General features: G+C 39.6%; 1 protein-coding gene across 1 annotated transcript in view; it reads left to right on the forward strand.

The window, feature by feature from the left end:
• The window catches only part of DOCK2 (dedicator of cytokinesis 2), a 513,031-nt gene that overhangs the window by 418,949 nt on the left and 75,818 nt on the right, over positions 1-18,264 (forward strand). Inside the window, exon 30 of the mRNA XM_036749404.1 lies at positions 767-845. Coding sequence (XP_036605299.1) covers positions 767-845 — 79 coding nt within the window. The remainder of the gene's footprint in view (positions 1-766; positions 846-18,264) is intronic.

Raw genomic sequence — 18,264 nt, forward strand, 5'->3', positions numbered from 1 at the left:
GTGAAAAGTGTACAGCAGAGAACAAAAGGAAACAAAGAAAAGATGGAAAGCTTTCAACACAAAGTGTAGTATTTAATATACAGGTTTTCTTGAAGCAGAAATTTATTGCTATATTATTTTGAATCCTCTCATATTCTACTGTGTACATGACATTGTTTTTTCCTTTTCTTATTTTATATTTGTTTTAATATTTAAGTTCATAATATGTTTCTTTTCTTATTATGTATTTAAGTTTTAGTATTCAAGTCTAAAATTAAAAAGAGATTAAAAACAGAGGAAGAATTTAAAAAGACAAAAGAGTTATAGGGAAATCTGAAGGAAGGGAAAGTTTTAGGAGGGAAGATGATAAAATCTTTTTTGGACATATTATGATGCCAAGGGATATCCCCTTTAGAATGTCTGATAGGTATTTGGAAATACTGGATTGAAACTCAGAAAAGATACTAGAACTGGATAGATAGATCTGAGAATCATCAACATAGAGATGACAACTGAACCCATGGGACCTGATGAGATTGCCAAGTGAGAGTATAGAGAAGAAAGATAAAAGAGTTCAAGACATAGCCTTGAGAGACATTCGCAGTTAGAGACTTGACACGGAAAAAAAGATACAGCAGAGGAGACCCGAGAAGAAGTCATCAGACAGGCAGGAGGAGAACCAAGAAAGCACAGAGATGAAACATGGCCTCGATGAGGTCTTCCTAAGAAGGATATACCATCTAGGCTACAGTGAGCTGAATATTGACTGAATTTCTGCCTCTTTTAGGGTCTTCCTGAGAGCCATCAACAAGTTTGCAGAAACCATGAATCAGAAGTTTCTGGAGAATACAAACTTTGAATTCCAGGTGAGTGTCAGAGTGACACAGATTTATCTCTTTAACATCTCCACACCCTTGTTCCCTCCCAGCCCCCACCCAGTGGTTTCTACCCAAGCAGCTAGGTGGCATATTGGATAAAGTAGAGCATCAGACTTAGAGTCAGGAAGACCTAGGTTCAAATCCCACCTCAGGCACTTAGTAGCTTTGTGACCCTGAGAAAGTTGCCAACTTTCTCTTTCCTCCATTTTCTTATTTGTAAAATGAGAGCCTTGGACTCAATGACCTCCAAAGTCATGTTTACCTCTAAATCTATGATTCTATGCTCATCCTCTTATTTTATGTCATCTCCCCTTTGACATTTACCCATCAGATTAAATGTATTTCTTGGCTTAGTGCTTGGCCAGGTGCCCAAAGAATGCAGACAAGGTGGGGGATTCTGCCTCTGGAGTTCTGCTCCAGTGATTGGTGAGGTGGGAAATGGGAGGTTTTCAGGTTCAGGCAGAGCATACTTGATTGAAGAGTCATTAACTGAGCAGAGTATGCAAATGGTGACTCTAATGGATCTGGTGCTGAATTTATATCAACACAGAAGATGCTAAGTGTGCGGTGTCACAGTGGATTCCACCTTTGAAAAATGCATCATTTTCTCCCATTTTACATTCATTAGGGCTGTAAAGGCAGTCATGGGCAGACACTGAAAGATGATTTACAATTAAAATCCCCTGTGCAGCTTGGTGGCAGCAAACCTTTCCATAATGTTGTGTTCTGTGCTCATCCAAGGACCCTGGCATGAAGCCTCTGTGGTATTAGGAAGCTGAATTCACTACCCCAGGGCGTCTGGGATGAATAGAGAGACAGGTGAAAAGCCTGCACAAATGGTAAGCTTGGGACAAGATGAGGAGGAGGAGCTAAAGTCAATACTTCTGTTTTAGCTGTGAAGTCCAGATTGTTGCCTCTGGAATACTGAAAAGAAAGCCCTTGTCCCCACCCCAAGAAGGTTCTACTGACAAAACATCAGCACCTGGCTTCTTGAGGTCTTACTGCTAGTATGGGAACTGTCCATCCATGACATAGTCTAGTAGAAAGCATGAGGGTGGGGGTGGAGGAGGCTGGGAGTCAGGAGGCTTGAGTTCTAATGTCAGTTCTGTCACTGACCAGCTGTGGCAACTTAAGCAAGTCTGTTTAGACTCACAGGTCCTTCTAACCTAAGCAGTAGCTGAATAAGGATTCTTTCCACAACATCCATGACAAATAGTCATCCAGCTTTTGTTTGAATGCCCTGAGTGCAGGGGAAACCCAGAATCTCCTGAAGGTGCTCCTTCTACTTTTAAATAGTTCAATACTTTTAAATAGTTAAGAAGTCCTTCCTCACATCAAGCCCAGATTCACCTCTTTGGAGGCCTTACCTGGTCTGTCTTCTGAGGCAGAGGAAGTCTTATTACTCTTCCACATGACAACCCTTTAAATACTCAAAGAAAGTGATCATGTCCTCCCCAACCACTGCTGACCAAATCTTCTTTAGACTAAATGTCCTTTACGATCTTTGTCAAGGATTCTCTAGATGCCATTCTAGCTTTAAATGTCATTCCTGAAATGTGGCATGGAGAATTGAACATCCTTCTCCAGATGTGGTCTCATAAGGGATGGCCCACTATCCCAACCACTGCCAATACCACTGCTGACCAACTTCCATGGATGAGCAAGTAAGCCCAAGACCCCTGAGAACAGCAGTATAATGGCTCTGCATTTAGCTCAGTAACCACAGCCAACATCCATCCCCTGCAGAGAAAATGCCCTGCCTGTATGCCACTGCCTATACTGTGTTGTTAGTCAATTGCCTGCCATCTTAAAGCAGGTGCTGTACTATCCCCCCATCAACCTCTTCAGCAGCGCCATTGCTACTGAAGGCTTAAAAAAGAAAGTGCTTACCACCGAAGTCCTATCAAATGGCACAACATCAGAAAGTGATAGTTTTATTCATGGAAATGCTTCACCATCTATCTTCCTGCTGTTCCATTTTGACCATGGAATCTTTTCATCAGACTTCTAACTTAGACTTCCAATGTGCATCCCCCCACCCTCTCCCTGCCCCCCTGCCATTAGAATATGAGCTCCTTGAGAAGAGGGATTGTATTATTTTTCTCTTTGTATGATTGATAATTAGATTGGTACTTGACACATCGTAAGTGTTTTAATATATTCTTTTTCTTACTCCATTCATTCATTCATTCATTAAAGGAAGTGTAATGGGATAGTTATCCCATTGCTTTTAGATATGGTATCTCTCTTAATGCCACCCAAGATCACATTATCTTTTATTGATTATTATGTTACTCTGTTGACTTATGTTGCAGTCCACTAAAATCCTTTTTAGACCCACAGCTGTCTCACATTGGACTTACTCCCTAATCCTGGACTTCTGAAACTCATTTTTGGAACTCAACTATAAGGCTTTACAATTGTCCTTTTATAATTTCGTCTTATTAGATTTTGCCCAATTTTCTAATCTGCCAAGATCTTTTTTGGATCTAGACTCTTTTTATCCTACATGTTAACTATCCCTCCTAGACTTTTATCATCTGTAAATTTGATTTAAAAAATACCCTTTAGCCAAATCATTGTTACAAATGTAAAAAAAAAAAATGTGAAGCCACCCAGAGCCAAGGAAAGATCCATGTGGCAATCCACTAAGGACATTCTGCCCAATTGGCATTGAGCCATTAATAACTCTTTTAGCCTGGCAATTCAAGCAGTTCCAAATCTTCCTAAATCTATTATCTGGCCCATACTCTGTAGCATGAGACTTTATCAAATACTTTACAAAAATTAGGTAAACCATGTTTATAGTACCCCACCTACCAGGATAACAACATTGTTGAAAGAGGAGATAATAATAGGCTGATATGACATGGCCCTTTGTGGTTACATCATCCTTTTCTATATGTTCACTGGTTGTCCTTTTAATAATATGTCCTAGAATTTTACCAGGAGTCAAAGTCAAGTTGACTCTTCCCTTTTGGAAAATTGAAACTTCTGTGTTTGAAAATTGCCCTTCTAGGTGCAGCTAGGTGGCACAGTGAGTAGAGCACCAGCCCAGGAGTCAGGAGGACCTGAGTTCAAATCTGGCCTCAGACACTTGACACATTTACTAGCTGTGTGACCTTGGGCAAGTCACTTAACCCCAGTTGCCCTTCCTCCCCCCCTCTAAAAAACATTGATGAAAATTGCCCTTCTTCAGTCCAGCAGCACCTTTCTAATTGCCTATAATCTTTCAAATCACTGATGATAGCCCAGCACATATCTGTAAGAGCTTCCAGGACTCTGGAGCATACTAGTATTAGATTGGTAACTTGAACTCGTTGGCTGCTTTGTTAACATCTCCCAATCTACCTTAATCTTCCACTCTCGTCTCATTCACCCTGAGCAGTGGTTCTGTCTTTCCTTTGATCCATCCTCTCCATGATACTTTTTAATCTGTTTTCTGTTGTTGTTTTTAGCCTTCCTCACTAGCCCAAGGACATTCTGAGCTTTAACGCTCCTAACATCATACTTAAACCATCAATTTACACTTTGATATTCATGTTTCATTATCTGACTTTTTTCCGTCTTCTATACAAAGCTTTTAAAAATCTAAATTGATCAGTGAATCCCCTTTATCTGTCTCTTTAGACAACTCCCTCATTTTATCCTCATCAGAATTGTTTCTATATCTAAAGATTTTCATTCTTCAGAACTTTCTATTCTTCTTAGGCTGACTTCCCACGTATGGGTTTCATTCATGGGATTCTACTCGTCCTTTCTTTAAACCCTTTGAAATCTGCTTGTCCCTAGTCTAGGGTTCATGTAAGGTTATGGTTAGCATTCCTTTAATTCATTGTCACAAATTCTGATTTGGCATGGTCATCATTATCCTCCTAACCCTCCCCTTACCAAAGGTTCTCATCATTTTTACTTCAGCAAGCAAAGTAGCTCTTTTTTGCTAATGAGATTCAGGTCCAGAATAGTAATTCCTTTCATTGGCACTACTATATTTTAATGGATGAAATTATTAAGACAAGAAATTAACTACTCTTCTTTTAGTAGAGAGTTCCGGGGCCCTCATCACTGTTATATCATGCCTTCATGCCAGGGATGTGATCTATTTACTGAACTCCTTATCTCAGTACATGATGATTATTCCAGGCATGGAATATAGTGATAGTGGTAAGACCAAACATACCTCACTGTATTAGGATCTTTAATTGACCTTGCATATTACCTGTACATTTGTGTACAGAAATCTACATCTAAAAGTTTTACTGCTGGCTCTTCTGAATTTTGGGTCCTGTGACTTTCTGGGTATCTCTGCATTATCCTTCTTGTATATTTGTATATTTAAGTAAATATATTTATCTATGGTCGTCTAGTTTGATGGATATATGTAGGTAGTTCTTTTTCTTTCCCTTCCTTTTTGACTTCAAAACCTTTTAATACGTATTGCAAGACAAGACTTGACATATACACTTTACTGCCTGTGGAATGGCAGCAGCAGCAGGCCAGAGCTGATCCAGTGCCATCTGTCAGCTGGGTGGGACCCAGCTGCAGCATCTGTTAATGCTCCCTCAAAATTCCTAAACTCCCAAATCCTCAGTCTTCTTCAATTCCATGACTTACTCCATCACTTCATCTCAGCTTCACATAGGAATGGTCATAAATTGGATCTCACCATTACCTTACAAGTCTTCCACTTCTCAATTAAAAATTCTGATATTCCTCCATAACCTCCTATGGTTCCAGGGCTCCCTATACTTTACCCCTCCTCAACCCATTCTTCACCCTTGTCAAGACCCATAGGCCCTCTGCTCTTTAGCATTACTGCCGACTTCACCTTCTTCCCTCTTCAGTCTTGACTGCATTCAAATCTATACTGTCCTCTTCTCTTGAGCCCATGCCCTTGTCCTAGGTCCACTCATGTCTTGCCAAACCTTAGCCCTGGATTACTCACATGATCCAAGCCTTCCACTTCTATGCAGGTACTGCTGAGTGGAGCTTGAGGAAGTCATATAACTCTGCTGACTGGGTATTTTATAAATTCATGTTATCCAACTTCAGCTGGGGTCCTCACAGAGAACAGCAATTTTAAATGCTTCCTTAATTGGTTCCATATCTCACAACCCACAAAAGTTTTTTCAAACCTTTTTTTCTCTTCAGGACTGCCTTGCTTTCGTATTCCTCTCTCCCCCTGCCCCCCATCCTGCTCACCATGAGGACTTTTCCTATTATATTACTGAGAAAATTGAGGCTGTTTAAAGTGAGTTCCTCTTTCTCTCATTGTCTTCATCTCAAAACCCCTTGACATCATCCCCTGGTCTCTCCTGCTCACCCTCAGTCTCTTTCTATAAAGAGGTTTTTCTGCCCGATAAGGCCAACTCTACATTCTACATTAATCCTCTCATTCCTTCCTATTCCCTCCAGCAGACTGAAACTTCAGTCATCACCTCTCTTTCTTTCAGGTATCTAAGTCTGGATTTGAACTCAGATCCTCCTTACTCCAGTACCTGTGGTCTATCCACTGCACCACCTAGCTGCCCCTAGTAATCACCTCTGTTGAATTTTCAACCTGTGCTTCTCTACTGGTTCCTTTCCTATTGCTTTCAAACATGCCCATGTCTCCCTCATCTTTAAAAAAAATCTCCAATAGACCCTCCCATTCCCTTAAGATGTTTCCCTTTATGTTTCTTCCGTTTCTCAGCCAAACTCTTGGGGGAAAAAACCAGTCTAGGTTCACTGACTCTTTATCCTTTCCTGTCATTCCTCAATACTTTGCAATCTGACTTCTGACCTTACCACTAAACTGAAACTTCTCTCTTCGAAGTTACCAATAATTTCTTAATTATCAAATAGGATGATCTTTTACTCAGGCTTCATACATCTTAAACCATTTGGCACATTGGATACTGTTGACCACTGTCTCAGCCTCTCATTTCTTAGTCTCCTTCTCTAGGTCATCATTTAGGTCTTAACCTCTATCTGTGGGTATCCCCCAAATCCCTTTTCTAAACCCCTTTTCTTTTCCCTCTATAATCTCCCTCTTGGTGACTGTATCAGCTCTCATAGGTTTAAATATCACCTCTGTGCAGATAACTCCTAGACCTACATGACCCTCCCAAGTCTCTCTCCTGAGTTTCAGTCTTACATCACCAAAGGCCTGTTGCACATTTCACATAGGATATCCTGGACATATTTAAAACTAAAAATTTCTTAAAAAAACCCTCATTATCTTTTATTTCAAATCCACGCCTCATCCAATCTTCCTCCCAGGCTCCCAGGTTTGTAACCCTAGTATTGTCCTCATCTACTCATTCTCCCTCATCCCACTCATTTAACAAACCTTGTCATTTCTACCCCTACAATATATATATAGTATTATATAACATGATATGCTATGATATGCTGTATAACACAATATAACATGGCATAATATAATATAATATAATGTAATGTAATGCAACGCAATGCAACGCAACGCAACGTAACGTAACGTAACATAATATAATATAATATGATATAATATGATATATATTGAAGGGTTTTAAATGCTAAAAAGTTTGCATTTGAGTCTAAAAGCAATAGGAAGCCACTAGAGTTCACTGAGTAGGGAAGGGATGAGGTCAGATCTGTGCCTAAGGAAAATTACTTTGGCAGCAGTATGGATAATGGACTGAAGTGGAGAGAATCTTGGAGCTGGGAGACAAAACAAGAGACCGTCGTGATAATTTAGGTAAGAGGTGATGGGGGCCTGAATGAAAAGTGGTAGCTCCGGAGTAAGGGGTCAGATTTAAAAAAAAAAAAAAAAAAAAAATATATATATATATATGTATAAAATATATAATATATGATATGTGTGATATATAATATAATAATGTAATATAATTTATATTATATTATAATTATATAATAGAATAGAATATTAATTATATTACATTATATATATATATATATATATATATATATATATTCTTTTTTTTAATCTGACCCCTTACTCCAGAGCTACCACTTTTCATTCAGGCCCCCATCACCTCTTACCTAAATTATCACAACGGTCTCCTGTTTTGTCTCCCTGCTTCAAGATTCTCTCCACTTCAGTCCGCTATCCATACTGCTGCCAAAGTAATTTTCCTTAGGCACAGATCTGACCTCATCCCTTCCCTACTCAATGAACTCTAGTGGCTTCCCATTGCTTTTAGACTTAAATGCAAACTTTTTTAGCATTTAAAATCCTTCACAAACTGACTCCAATTTATCTTTCCAGCCTCACTGTCCTGCATTGTTCAATTCAGCCAAACTGGCCTTCTCTCTATTCCTCATATGACTGTCCACTTCCCATAACCAAGTCTTTGCACTGACTGTACCCTATGCCTGAAATGTACCCCTTTTTCATTTGGGTTTCATTGAATATCTTTTCCTTTAAGAAGCAAGTAAGCATAAGTTTCTACCTGAACATTTCCTCTCAAATGTTTCTGGTCTCCTCAGACTACTTTGTATTTATTTGTATTTTTCCTTTTATATGTGCCCTTATTTCTTTCCCTTATTAGAATGTAAGTTCTTTGAGAGTAGAAATTACTAAACTAATGAAATTTGTATTGCAAACAACTAGCGTGTTGCCTGGCTATAGTATCCATTTAATAAATACATCTTGATTGCTTGATATATGTTATTAGATGTACTCCATCCTTGTTAGATGCACTCCATCCCTGACCAAGATACCATCATTCCTCTATTTTAACCTATGATTCAGAAACCAAATCTCATTCTCCAACACCATCTTTTTTTAATCCAGTTTTATTTTATTTTCACCTTTGATTTCTCTGTATCCCACTTCTCCCTCCCTCACACACTGAGAAGGCAAAGGAAAACAAAATCTATTACAAATATATAAAATATATTCCCACATTAACTATGTCCAAGAGATGTGGAGGGGGGGGGAGGGAGAGGGAGAAGGAGAAGAAGGAGGAGAAGGAAAGAGAGTGTGCTTATATACCTTCTCCTTAACAAACTAATCACCTCCCAAATTTGTCTTTCTCTCATTACTCATGCCCTAAGGCTTCAAGTTACTTGCCCGAGATTCAACAATACTAGAAACTCAGCTTCTCCATATGTAAAATGGGAATAATAGATGTGAATATGTTTTTAGAAGTTAAAGATTCTCTGTAAACATAAGGCATGTTGTTATTAGGTAGGAAGGTTTATTTGTATTAGGTTTATCACAACTACCCCTCAACCTCAGTTAAGGAATAGAAGATGATATACCCCTTTACTACTAGGGATAAGAAACAAGATACTCCCTTTTTATTTCCCCCCAAGGCTGGGCTACTTTGCTCTTCATGACATTTTTTATACTTTTGAGAGGAAATAAAATCCACTTGGGCCGTTCAAATCAGACAAGTGGAGGAGCGTTTCTTCCTCCTCCAGATGCCTGCAGGCACCACATTACTGTGTTACAGAATGTATTTGAGGAAGGTTACCGTTTCATTGCTGTTTGTAGGGGAAGTAGAGAATGGCACACTGTGGGGTTGGAGGGAATGCTCTAGTAGATTGGTTTGTTTGGCAGCCCCAGAGTTTACAATCTGATTGATGTGCTGCTTATGATCTGTGAGTGCCGGCAATCATAACCCAGGACCTGACTTTACTGAGCCTTCTTTCTTCTCTTTGGTATAAAGGGGCTAGTTAAGAGAGTGTTTGGTTTGAGGCCTCAGCCCCTTTCTCCAAGATGGAAATTTCAAACTGAAAAGGCCAGTGAGACTCAAAGACTTATGGAGTTTGGTCTAAGGACAGTTCGAACTCTCAGTGGCTAAATAGTGGGTGGCTAAAATACTAGACTTAGAGTCAAGAAGAACTGAGTTTGAATCCTGCCTCAAACACACTAGTCATGTGACCCTAGACAAGTCATGTCTTTTAACCTCTCCCAGCCCCAATAACCACAGGGTTATTGTGAAGATCAGAGATAATATATGTAAAGTGCTTTGAGACCATTAAAGTGCTTTATAAATTCTAGCTAGTCTTATTAGTTTCAGATACCTCATTGTGATAGGGCTGGGACCTTAGTAGTTATTTCCAAAGATACACAACAGGAGGAAGACAGCTTTCTAGTCCTTACCAGGGGAGAGGGGCACAGTGTCAATGTCAGAATGTGTCACAATTTCGTGGCCAGCAAATAGAGTGGTGGCCCACATCAAAAGAGGAACGAAGTCATTTTCTCTTCAAACAGAGCTTCAGTAGAAAATGATTGAAGGTCTGCGACCCATGGGTTACCTTTCAGTTTTGTCTTTGTTCTCCTCTTCCTTTGCCTGTTGTGACGATAGATTTGCTCTCTGCACCATGGCTGTGATGCCCCCACTCTCCTTTCAGAGTTTCATTAATTATACATTTATTATCAGCAGGCCCAGCATCCATCCTGATGCAGTGCAGTTTTGGCAGCTTCTGTCCAGTAAAGGGGGATGGTTAGAGCAAACTTGAATTTTAACTCTCCCCGCTCCTGGCCCACTCTTCATCCTCCTGCCTCCCTTAGCTTCATGGCCAAGGCATGTCACCATACCATATGCAAAATATTCCAGCGCCCCCAGTGTAGACAAGGGAATGCAGTGTCAGGCCAGGCATCCTTGTTGAGTGACTCAGAGGCTAAGTCACTGACCTTTGAGCTGAGGGGTCACCTCATTCCACAACTAGACTAGGAAACCATCTCCTGGACTTTTCTCTTTTGAAATCAGGTCATAGGGAGGCATTGTGGCAAAAGTACCATGTTTATTCTAGTCATACCTCCACTGACTTGGTGTGAAACCTCAAATGAGTCATTTCTGGGCTTGTTTCCTCCTCTATATAGCAGGTTGGATTTGATGACCCATCATTGCCTTTGAGCTCTATGATTAGATTGAGAAGATCTGGAGTTCTCAGAGATACCACTCTATAAACTGGTAATTTGTAGACACGAGAGTTTGTATTGTTCAGGTCTAAGGTAGACCTTTATTCTGAATAGTTTAAGAAAGAATAAGAAGGAATCTTAAATTCAGCAAAGTACTTTGTAAGTGTCTCCTGTGTGCTTAGTACCATGCTAGGTGCTACATTCAGCCTCAGAAATAGGAAGTGATGCAGTCCTGAGTGACACTGAGCTCATCACCTGCCCTCATGAAGCTCTGATTAGTTCTGGGGTCAGTTGCTCCATTCAGAATGCTCAGATTGACTCTAACTAGAGTTACTGTCTCTGTCCTGGGAATGTTTGAGGAATTCTATGATCCATTAGAAGGTAAGCTCCATGAGCACCAAGACTAGCTTCTGTTTGTATCCTTAGCGCTTAGTACTTAGACATAGCAAGCCTCTAATAAATGCTTTATTTCTTGCTTCCTTCCTTCCTTCTTTCCCACCTGCCATCTTTCCTTCCTACTTGCCTTCCTGCCTACCTGCCTACCTGCCTGCCTTCCTGTTTTCATGTCTTCCTGCCTTTATCAGCATTTTTAACCTGGAAGGACCATGGGACCATTTTATTTGCTAACATTATAGTCCCTCCAAGATGAACAGGGCTCAGATGTAGTTCTGAGAAACAGAAAGAACCAGTCTTGGTCCTCACTAATAAAGATTATAACTGGTGGTATAAAGTAGAATCAAATACTAGTCAAAGGCACCAAGGCCACTTTAGCACATGGAGAAAGACAGTGCCTGGTGCTCTGAAATATAATGAGATGAATCATAGTTATTTTTTAAAAATAAATTTTACTTATTTATTTTGTTTTCATATTACAATAATTTCTGAAGACAGTGCCTAACAACCCCCCAGCATTAGATCCTTCCTCATAATAATAAAAACAGTTAAGCAAAAACCAACTGATATAGTGACCATTTGATGATGTATATACTGCTATGTTTCTGTAGCCCCATCTCTCTGCTGAGAGGTGGGAGATGTGTTTCATCATCTGTTCAATAAGTTTCACATAGAAGAAGACGTAGGAGAACATTGATACACTCTATGTTTTCAACAAATGGTGTCACAGACAGAGACCCAGGGCAGGTTTAAGATATTGGTTGACTTTGGGAGTCTGCTGCAAAGGAGAGGAGAGAGTCCACATGATTCTAGTTCTCAAGTAACTGTGGCCATGTTGTTTCTTAATCAGAGTCCAATATCAGTCATTTTTCATCAGTAATTAGATCAAAGATCGATCCCAAGTGACTTGGGGAATTAGGGAAGACTTCATGGAGGAGATGGCACCTCAGTTTTATCTCAAAGGATGATAGTTCTTAGTCATATCAAGAGAAGAGGGAAAGATATCCCAGAAAGAGAAACAGTTTGAGCAAAGTTGTAGAGATAAAATTGGACATGGATTGTGTAGTGGCCTGCATCTGAGATAATGTGGAGACTGGTCTGACTGGAATGAAAGACTTGATTTTGAAGAGTGAGAAATAAAATATAGAGGGCCTTGAATGCTAGTGGGATACTAGAAAGAACTGGCTCTATAGACAGTTTTAAGAAAAACCTGAAAGACTTACATGAACTGATGCTGAGTGAAGTGAGCAGAACCAGGAGAATATTGTACAAGTAACAGCAACATTGTGTGATGATTGACTATGATAGACTTAGCTCTTTGCAGCAATACCATGATCCAAGGCAATTCCAAAAGATTCATGATGGGAAATACTGTCAGCATCCCAAAGAAAGAACTATGGAGTCTGAATGCAGACTGAAGCATACCATTTTTACTTTTTCTGTGCTTTTTTCCCTTTTGTTCTGTTTCTTCTTTCACAACATGATTACTGTGGAAATCTGTTTAACATGATTGCACGTGTTTATTTCTGTGTTTTTTTTCCCTTTTGTTCTGTTTCTTCTTTCACAACATGATTATTGTGGAAATCTGTTTAACATGATTGCGTGTGTTTAGCTTATATCAGATTGCTTGCTGTTTTGCAGGGGGTGGGGTGGGAGAGAGAAATGAGGGAGAGAGAAAATTTTGGAACTCAAAATCTTATAAAAAATGAATGTTGAAAAATATCTTTACATGTAATTGGAAAAAAATAAACAACTATTTACAAGTAAAAAAAAAAGAATACTGGCTCTAGAGCCAAAAGAACAATGTTCAAATCTTACCTGTGTTGCTTATGCTCTGTGTGCCCTTGAGAAAATTACTAAACCTCACCGAGCCTCATTTTCTTCATCTATAAAATAAGAGGGTTGAAATGGTTGGCCTCTGAGGGCTTGAAAAGCTCTAGATTTGGGATACAGTGGTCCTCTGAGTTGAGAGGAAATTCCTTAGGAAACGAGTAGACATTGGTGGGTGTTTTGAGCAGAACAATGATGGGTACAAAGCATCATTTCAGATCTGGGCAGGACCATGGCCATCGCTCATCTTCTATCAGCCTTGTGTAAACCCAATGAGAATAATTTCTCCCCCTTACCCAGAGTCACCTTTTCCATGAAGTTTTCCCATGACACTGAATAACTAGTCCTTGGAGTCTCAACTGCTCCATTTCAGGCTTGGCCTCAAAGAAGAGATTTAAGAAGGCACCTCCCCCTACTTCTCTGCAGAGGTGGGAGACTATGGGTATGGAGGACTGCACATAACACCAGACTTTGTCACTATATTAGTTAGTTTTGCTGGATGTTTTCCCTTCCTTTTTTTATTCTTCATTATATGTTATAGCTCTCTAGGAGGGGAGAGATACAGTGGGAAATATGAGTGATGTAAAAATGAAAGGCATCAATGAAAATCTATTTGTTGTATAGATAGATAGGTTCTTGCTCTCCTTGAAGGGTTCCCAGGTAAAGGTCAAAAGGAATGTCGAGAAGGAAACTTGAAAATAAAAGTGATGCCCTATAAGAAAAACACCAGCTTGACTGAAGCCCATGGTTATAATAGGATTTTTAATAGGACAGCAATAGAACAGGCGCCTCACTGGGCTGGCCTGGATTTATTTTCAGGATTAGTATTTTACCTATTGTGCTTGGCTTCTCCTGTGTGGCCACCTTGAAATCTGAATTTTCTCATGTAAAAAAAAAAACAATAATTCTTTTCATGGAGCATGTATGTGATTTCCTTCTTCCACTGGCTTGTTTTTCATCTCCTGAATTTCACTGTGAGAGTGTGTGATTCCTTAGCTTAGTCAAACAGTGAGAACACATTTTAAATTTAAGGCCATGAAAACACATTTTAAATTTAAGGCCATGTAGACCCTGCTATTCAGCTGGTGCTTCAAGAGATTAATCCGACCTGCTGTGACCTGAAGAAGAAAAAAAAGCATCTGAATAGAAAGACCAGTACTCCCACACCAAGCTATATGTTTGGATTAGGACCTGGTAGGCTGGGGGGTTACTAAGGAAACTGAGGATTTTGACAATCCTCAATGTCTCTAAGATGGAGTCTTTTTTTTTCTTTTTTTGGGGGGGTTATAAATACTTAATTGAAGAGAAAATGAAATTAAAAGAAATTTTAAAAGATAGAATCACTCCATACCATCTGGGTGCACTTTATATACTCTATGTTGAGACCTGGCATTCCCTGCTCCTCAGGAGGTTCAGATCACCATACAGTTTTCTTCCAGTATTTTGAGTGGGTTTGGAAAGAGTAAAGGGTTCAGAGTCCTCTATAAGGGGCCTGGACTAGATATGCCCTAGGGTTCCTTTCGCTTCTAGCATTCCAACAAAGGTCTTAGCCTAGGAATCTTGGACATAAAGCAGCAAAAGAATGAGCATGTTCACCTGTGGATTTTTCACTCAGAAGTATGGACCAATTACATGGCGCCAAGATGGTGAATAAGCAGTAAATCTCCATAACTCTCCCATATTCATCTCCAAACAACCATAAAATAGTGCCCCCAAACAAGTCCTGGAATATCAGAACGAGGAAAAAGATGGGATGAAACAATCTTTTAGCCCAAAAAACTTAGAAGATCACCAAGAAAAGTCTGTCTCACTCAGGTTAAAGGGAAATATAGTCCAGGACAGAAAGTGTCCCAACAAAACAGCAGCAAGCCCCCCCCCTCACCAAACCAATGGGAGATCCTGAACCCCAGTGGGGTAGAGCAGGCAAACACAACACTAGGACCCCACAAGTGCCTCAGCATAGGGCAGACAAGAACCACTACATGCTTCAGCATAGCCCTGGGCAGGTGGCCAGACCAATATGTGCTTTGGTGTAGCCCCAGGCAAACAAACACCAACCCTTTGGGTACCTAAGCAAACAGGAAGCCACCAGCACATGCTTCAACATGGCCCTGGGCAAAAAGGCAACCACCAGCTAGACCACCTCTTTGTTTAGTGTTGCCTGAGGAAAACATAGAAACACCACACCAAACTCAGAACATGCCAGATGCCAGGACTAGGACCCTGGTTCAGCACGAGGTAAGCTGCCAGACCCCTACAAGCCTCCAGCAGTGCCAGTCACCCTTACCTTACCCCCTTAGTGCAGCTCCTGGCATGAAGGTTCCCCATGGGCCTCAGGGCAACATCAGTGCAGCACCAGGTAAACAGCCAAGGACTGTAGCCCCTGGCACAAGAAGCCAAAGGCCAAAAAAGGAGCAAAACAATAATAACAAAAGAATCTGACCATATAAAGTTATTATGGTGACAGGGGAGATCAAAACACAAACTCAGAAGAGGACAGCAATGCCAAAACACCTATGGACAAAACCCCAAAGAAGAGCAGGAAGTGTTCTCAAGCCCAGGAAGAATTCACGGAAGAGCTCAAAAAGGAGTGTAAAACTCACATAAGAGACGTAGAAGAAAAATTGGGAAAAGAAATGAGAGTGATGCAAGAGAATTATGAAATAAGTCAACAGCTTAGGGAACAAAATTGCTTAAAAAGTAGAACTGGCCAAATGGAAAACGTGATACAAAAATCCACTGAAGAAAACATGTAAAATATACAACTGGCTAAATGGAAAAGGAAATACAAAAGCTAAGTAAAACGAGTCCTTAAAAGTTAGAATTGGGCAAGTGGAAGGTAATGATTCTATGAAACATCAAGAATTAAACAAATTCAAAAGAATAAAAAATAGAAGAAAACGTAAAATGCCTCATTGAAAAAAACAACTGACCTGGAAAATAGATCTAGGAGAGACAATGTCAGAATCATTAGACTACCTGAAAGCCATAATCAGAAGAAGGACCTGGACAGCATATTTCAAGAATTTATCAAGGAAAATTGCCCTGATATCCTGGAACCAGAGGGCAAAACAGTCATTGAAAGAATCTACCAATCCCCTTAGGAAAGTATTTCAAAATAAAAACTGCAAGGACCATTCAGAACTATCAGGTCAAGGAAAAAACACTGCAAATGGTCAGAAAGAAACAATTCAAATATTGAGGAGCCACAATCAGGATTACATAGGACTTGCCAGTTGCAACATTAAAGCATCGGAGGTCATGGAACATGATATTCCAGAGGGCAAAGGAGCTAGGACTACAACAAGAATAAGCTACCCATGAAATTAAGCATAATATTTCAAAGGAAAAGATGGTCATTCAATGAAATAGAAGGATTTCAAGCTTTCATAAGGAGAAGACCAGAATTGAACAAAAATTTGATCTCTAATATCAAGACCCAAGACAAGCCTAAAAAGATAAAAAGGGAAAAGAAAACATAAGGGATTTGATGGTGCTCAACTGCTTATATCCATACACGAGAAGATGATACTTATAATTCTTAAAAATTGTACCATTAATAGTACAGCTGGAAGGAATATACATAGAGGATATAGGTATAAGATGAATTTGAGAAAATGATATAAATGAAATAATTAAGATATGAGGAAGAGGAGTATACTGGGTGCAGAAGGAAGGGTAAATTATTTCAAATGAAGAAGCATGAAAGACCTGCCATTGGAGGGAAATATGGGAGGGTGATGGGCATTTCTTGAACCTTACTTTCATCAGGATTGGCTCAAAGAGAGAGTAATATACACAATAAGTTGAATATAGAAATCTATTTTACCTGACAGGAAAATAGAAGGGGAGGAGGTTAAGGAAGGGGGTGGCATAGGGACTGACAGTAGGGTGGGCAGACTAGGGGAGGCAGTAAACAAAAGCAAAATACTGTTGAGGAGGGAAAGGGTGAAAGGAGAAAGAGGACAAACAAGAGGAAAAATAGGGTGGAGGGAGATACACAGTAATCACAACTGTGAATGTCAATGGGATGAACTCTCCCATAAAATGGAAGCAGATAGCAGAGGGGATCAAAAAACAGAATCCTACAATATGTTGTTTACAAGAAATACACTTGAAGGAGAGAGACACACACAGAGTAAAGGTAAGGGGCTGGAGCAGAATCTATTATGCTGCAGCTGAAGTAAAAAAAGCATGAGTAGAATTCTGATCTCAGACAAAGCCAAAACAAAAATAAGCCTAATTAAAAGAGATAAGGAAGGGAAGTACATCTTGCTAAAAAGGTACCATAGATAATGAAGTAATCAATACTAAACATGTAGGCACCAAGTGGTATGGCATCTATAGTCTTAAAGGAGTAGTTAAATGAGTTACAGGTTCATAACCAAACAAGAGATAGAGAGCATTATGAAATATATAATTGATAATTTTGATTATATTAAGTTAAAAAGCTTTTGTTCAAACAAAACCAATGCAACCAAGATTAGAAAGAAAGCAGAAAGATGGGTAACAGTCTTTACAGCAAGTGTCTCTGATAACAACCTCATTTCTCAAATATATAGAGAACTGACTCAAATTTATGAGAATACAAACCATTCTCCAATTGATAAATGGTCAAAGGATATGAACAGACAGTTTTCAGAGGAAGAACTCAAAGCTATCCATAGGGATATGAAGAAGTGCTCTAAATCACTTTTGATTAGAGAATTGCAAATTAAAACAATTCTGAGGTATACCTCCACCTATCATGTTGGCTAATATGACAAAACATGATAAATGTTGGAGAGGATGTGGAGAAATTGGGACACTAATACACTATTGGTGGAATTATGAACTGATCCAACCATTCTGGAGGGCAATTTGGAACTATGCCCAAAGGGTAACCAAACTGTACATACCTTTTTATCCAACAATACCACTACTAGGTCCATATCCCAAAGAGGTCATAAAAAGGGAAAAAGGACCTCCATGTGCAAAAACATTTATAGCAGCCCTTTTTGTGGTGGCAAAATGTTGGAAATTGAAGGGATGCCCATCAACTGGGGAATGGCTGGATAACCTGTGGTATGTGAATGTAATGCACTACTATTGTGCAATAAGAAATGATGAACAGGCAGATTTCAGAAAAAAACCTGGAAAGACTTATATGAAGTGATACAAAGCAAAGGGAGCAGAACCAGGAAGACATTATACACAGTATCAGGAACATTGTTTGATGATCAACTATGAATGACTCAGCTCTTCTCAGCAACACAATGATCCAAGACAAGTACAAAGGATTCACAAAGGAAAATGCAATCCACATCCAGGTAAAGAACTGATGGA

The sequence above is a fragment of the Trichosurus vulpecula genome, chromosome 3 (assembly GCF_011100635.1).
Source record: "Trichosurus vulpecula isolate mTriVul1 chromosome 3, mTriVul1.pri, whole genome shotgun sequence".
Classification (NCBI taxonomy): Eukaryota; Metazoa; Chordata; class Mammalia; order Diprotodontia; family Phalangeridae; genus Trichosurus; species Trichosurus vulpecula.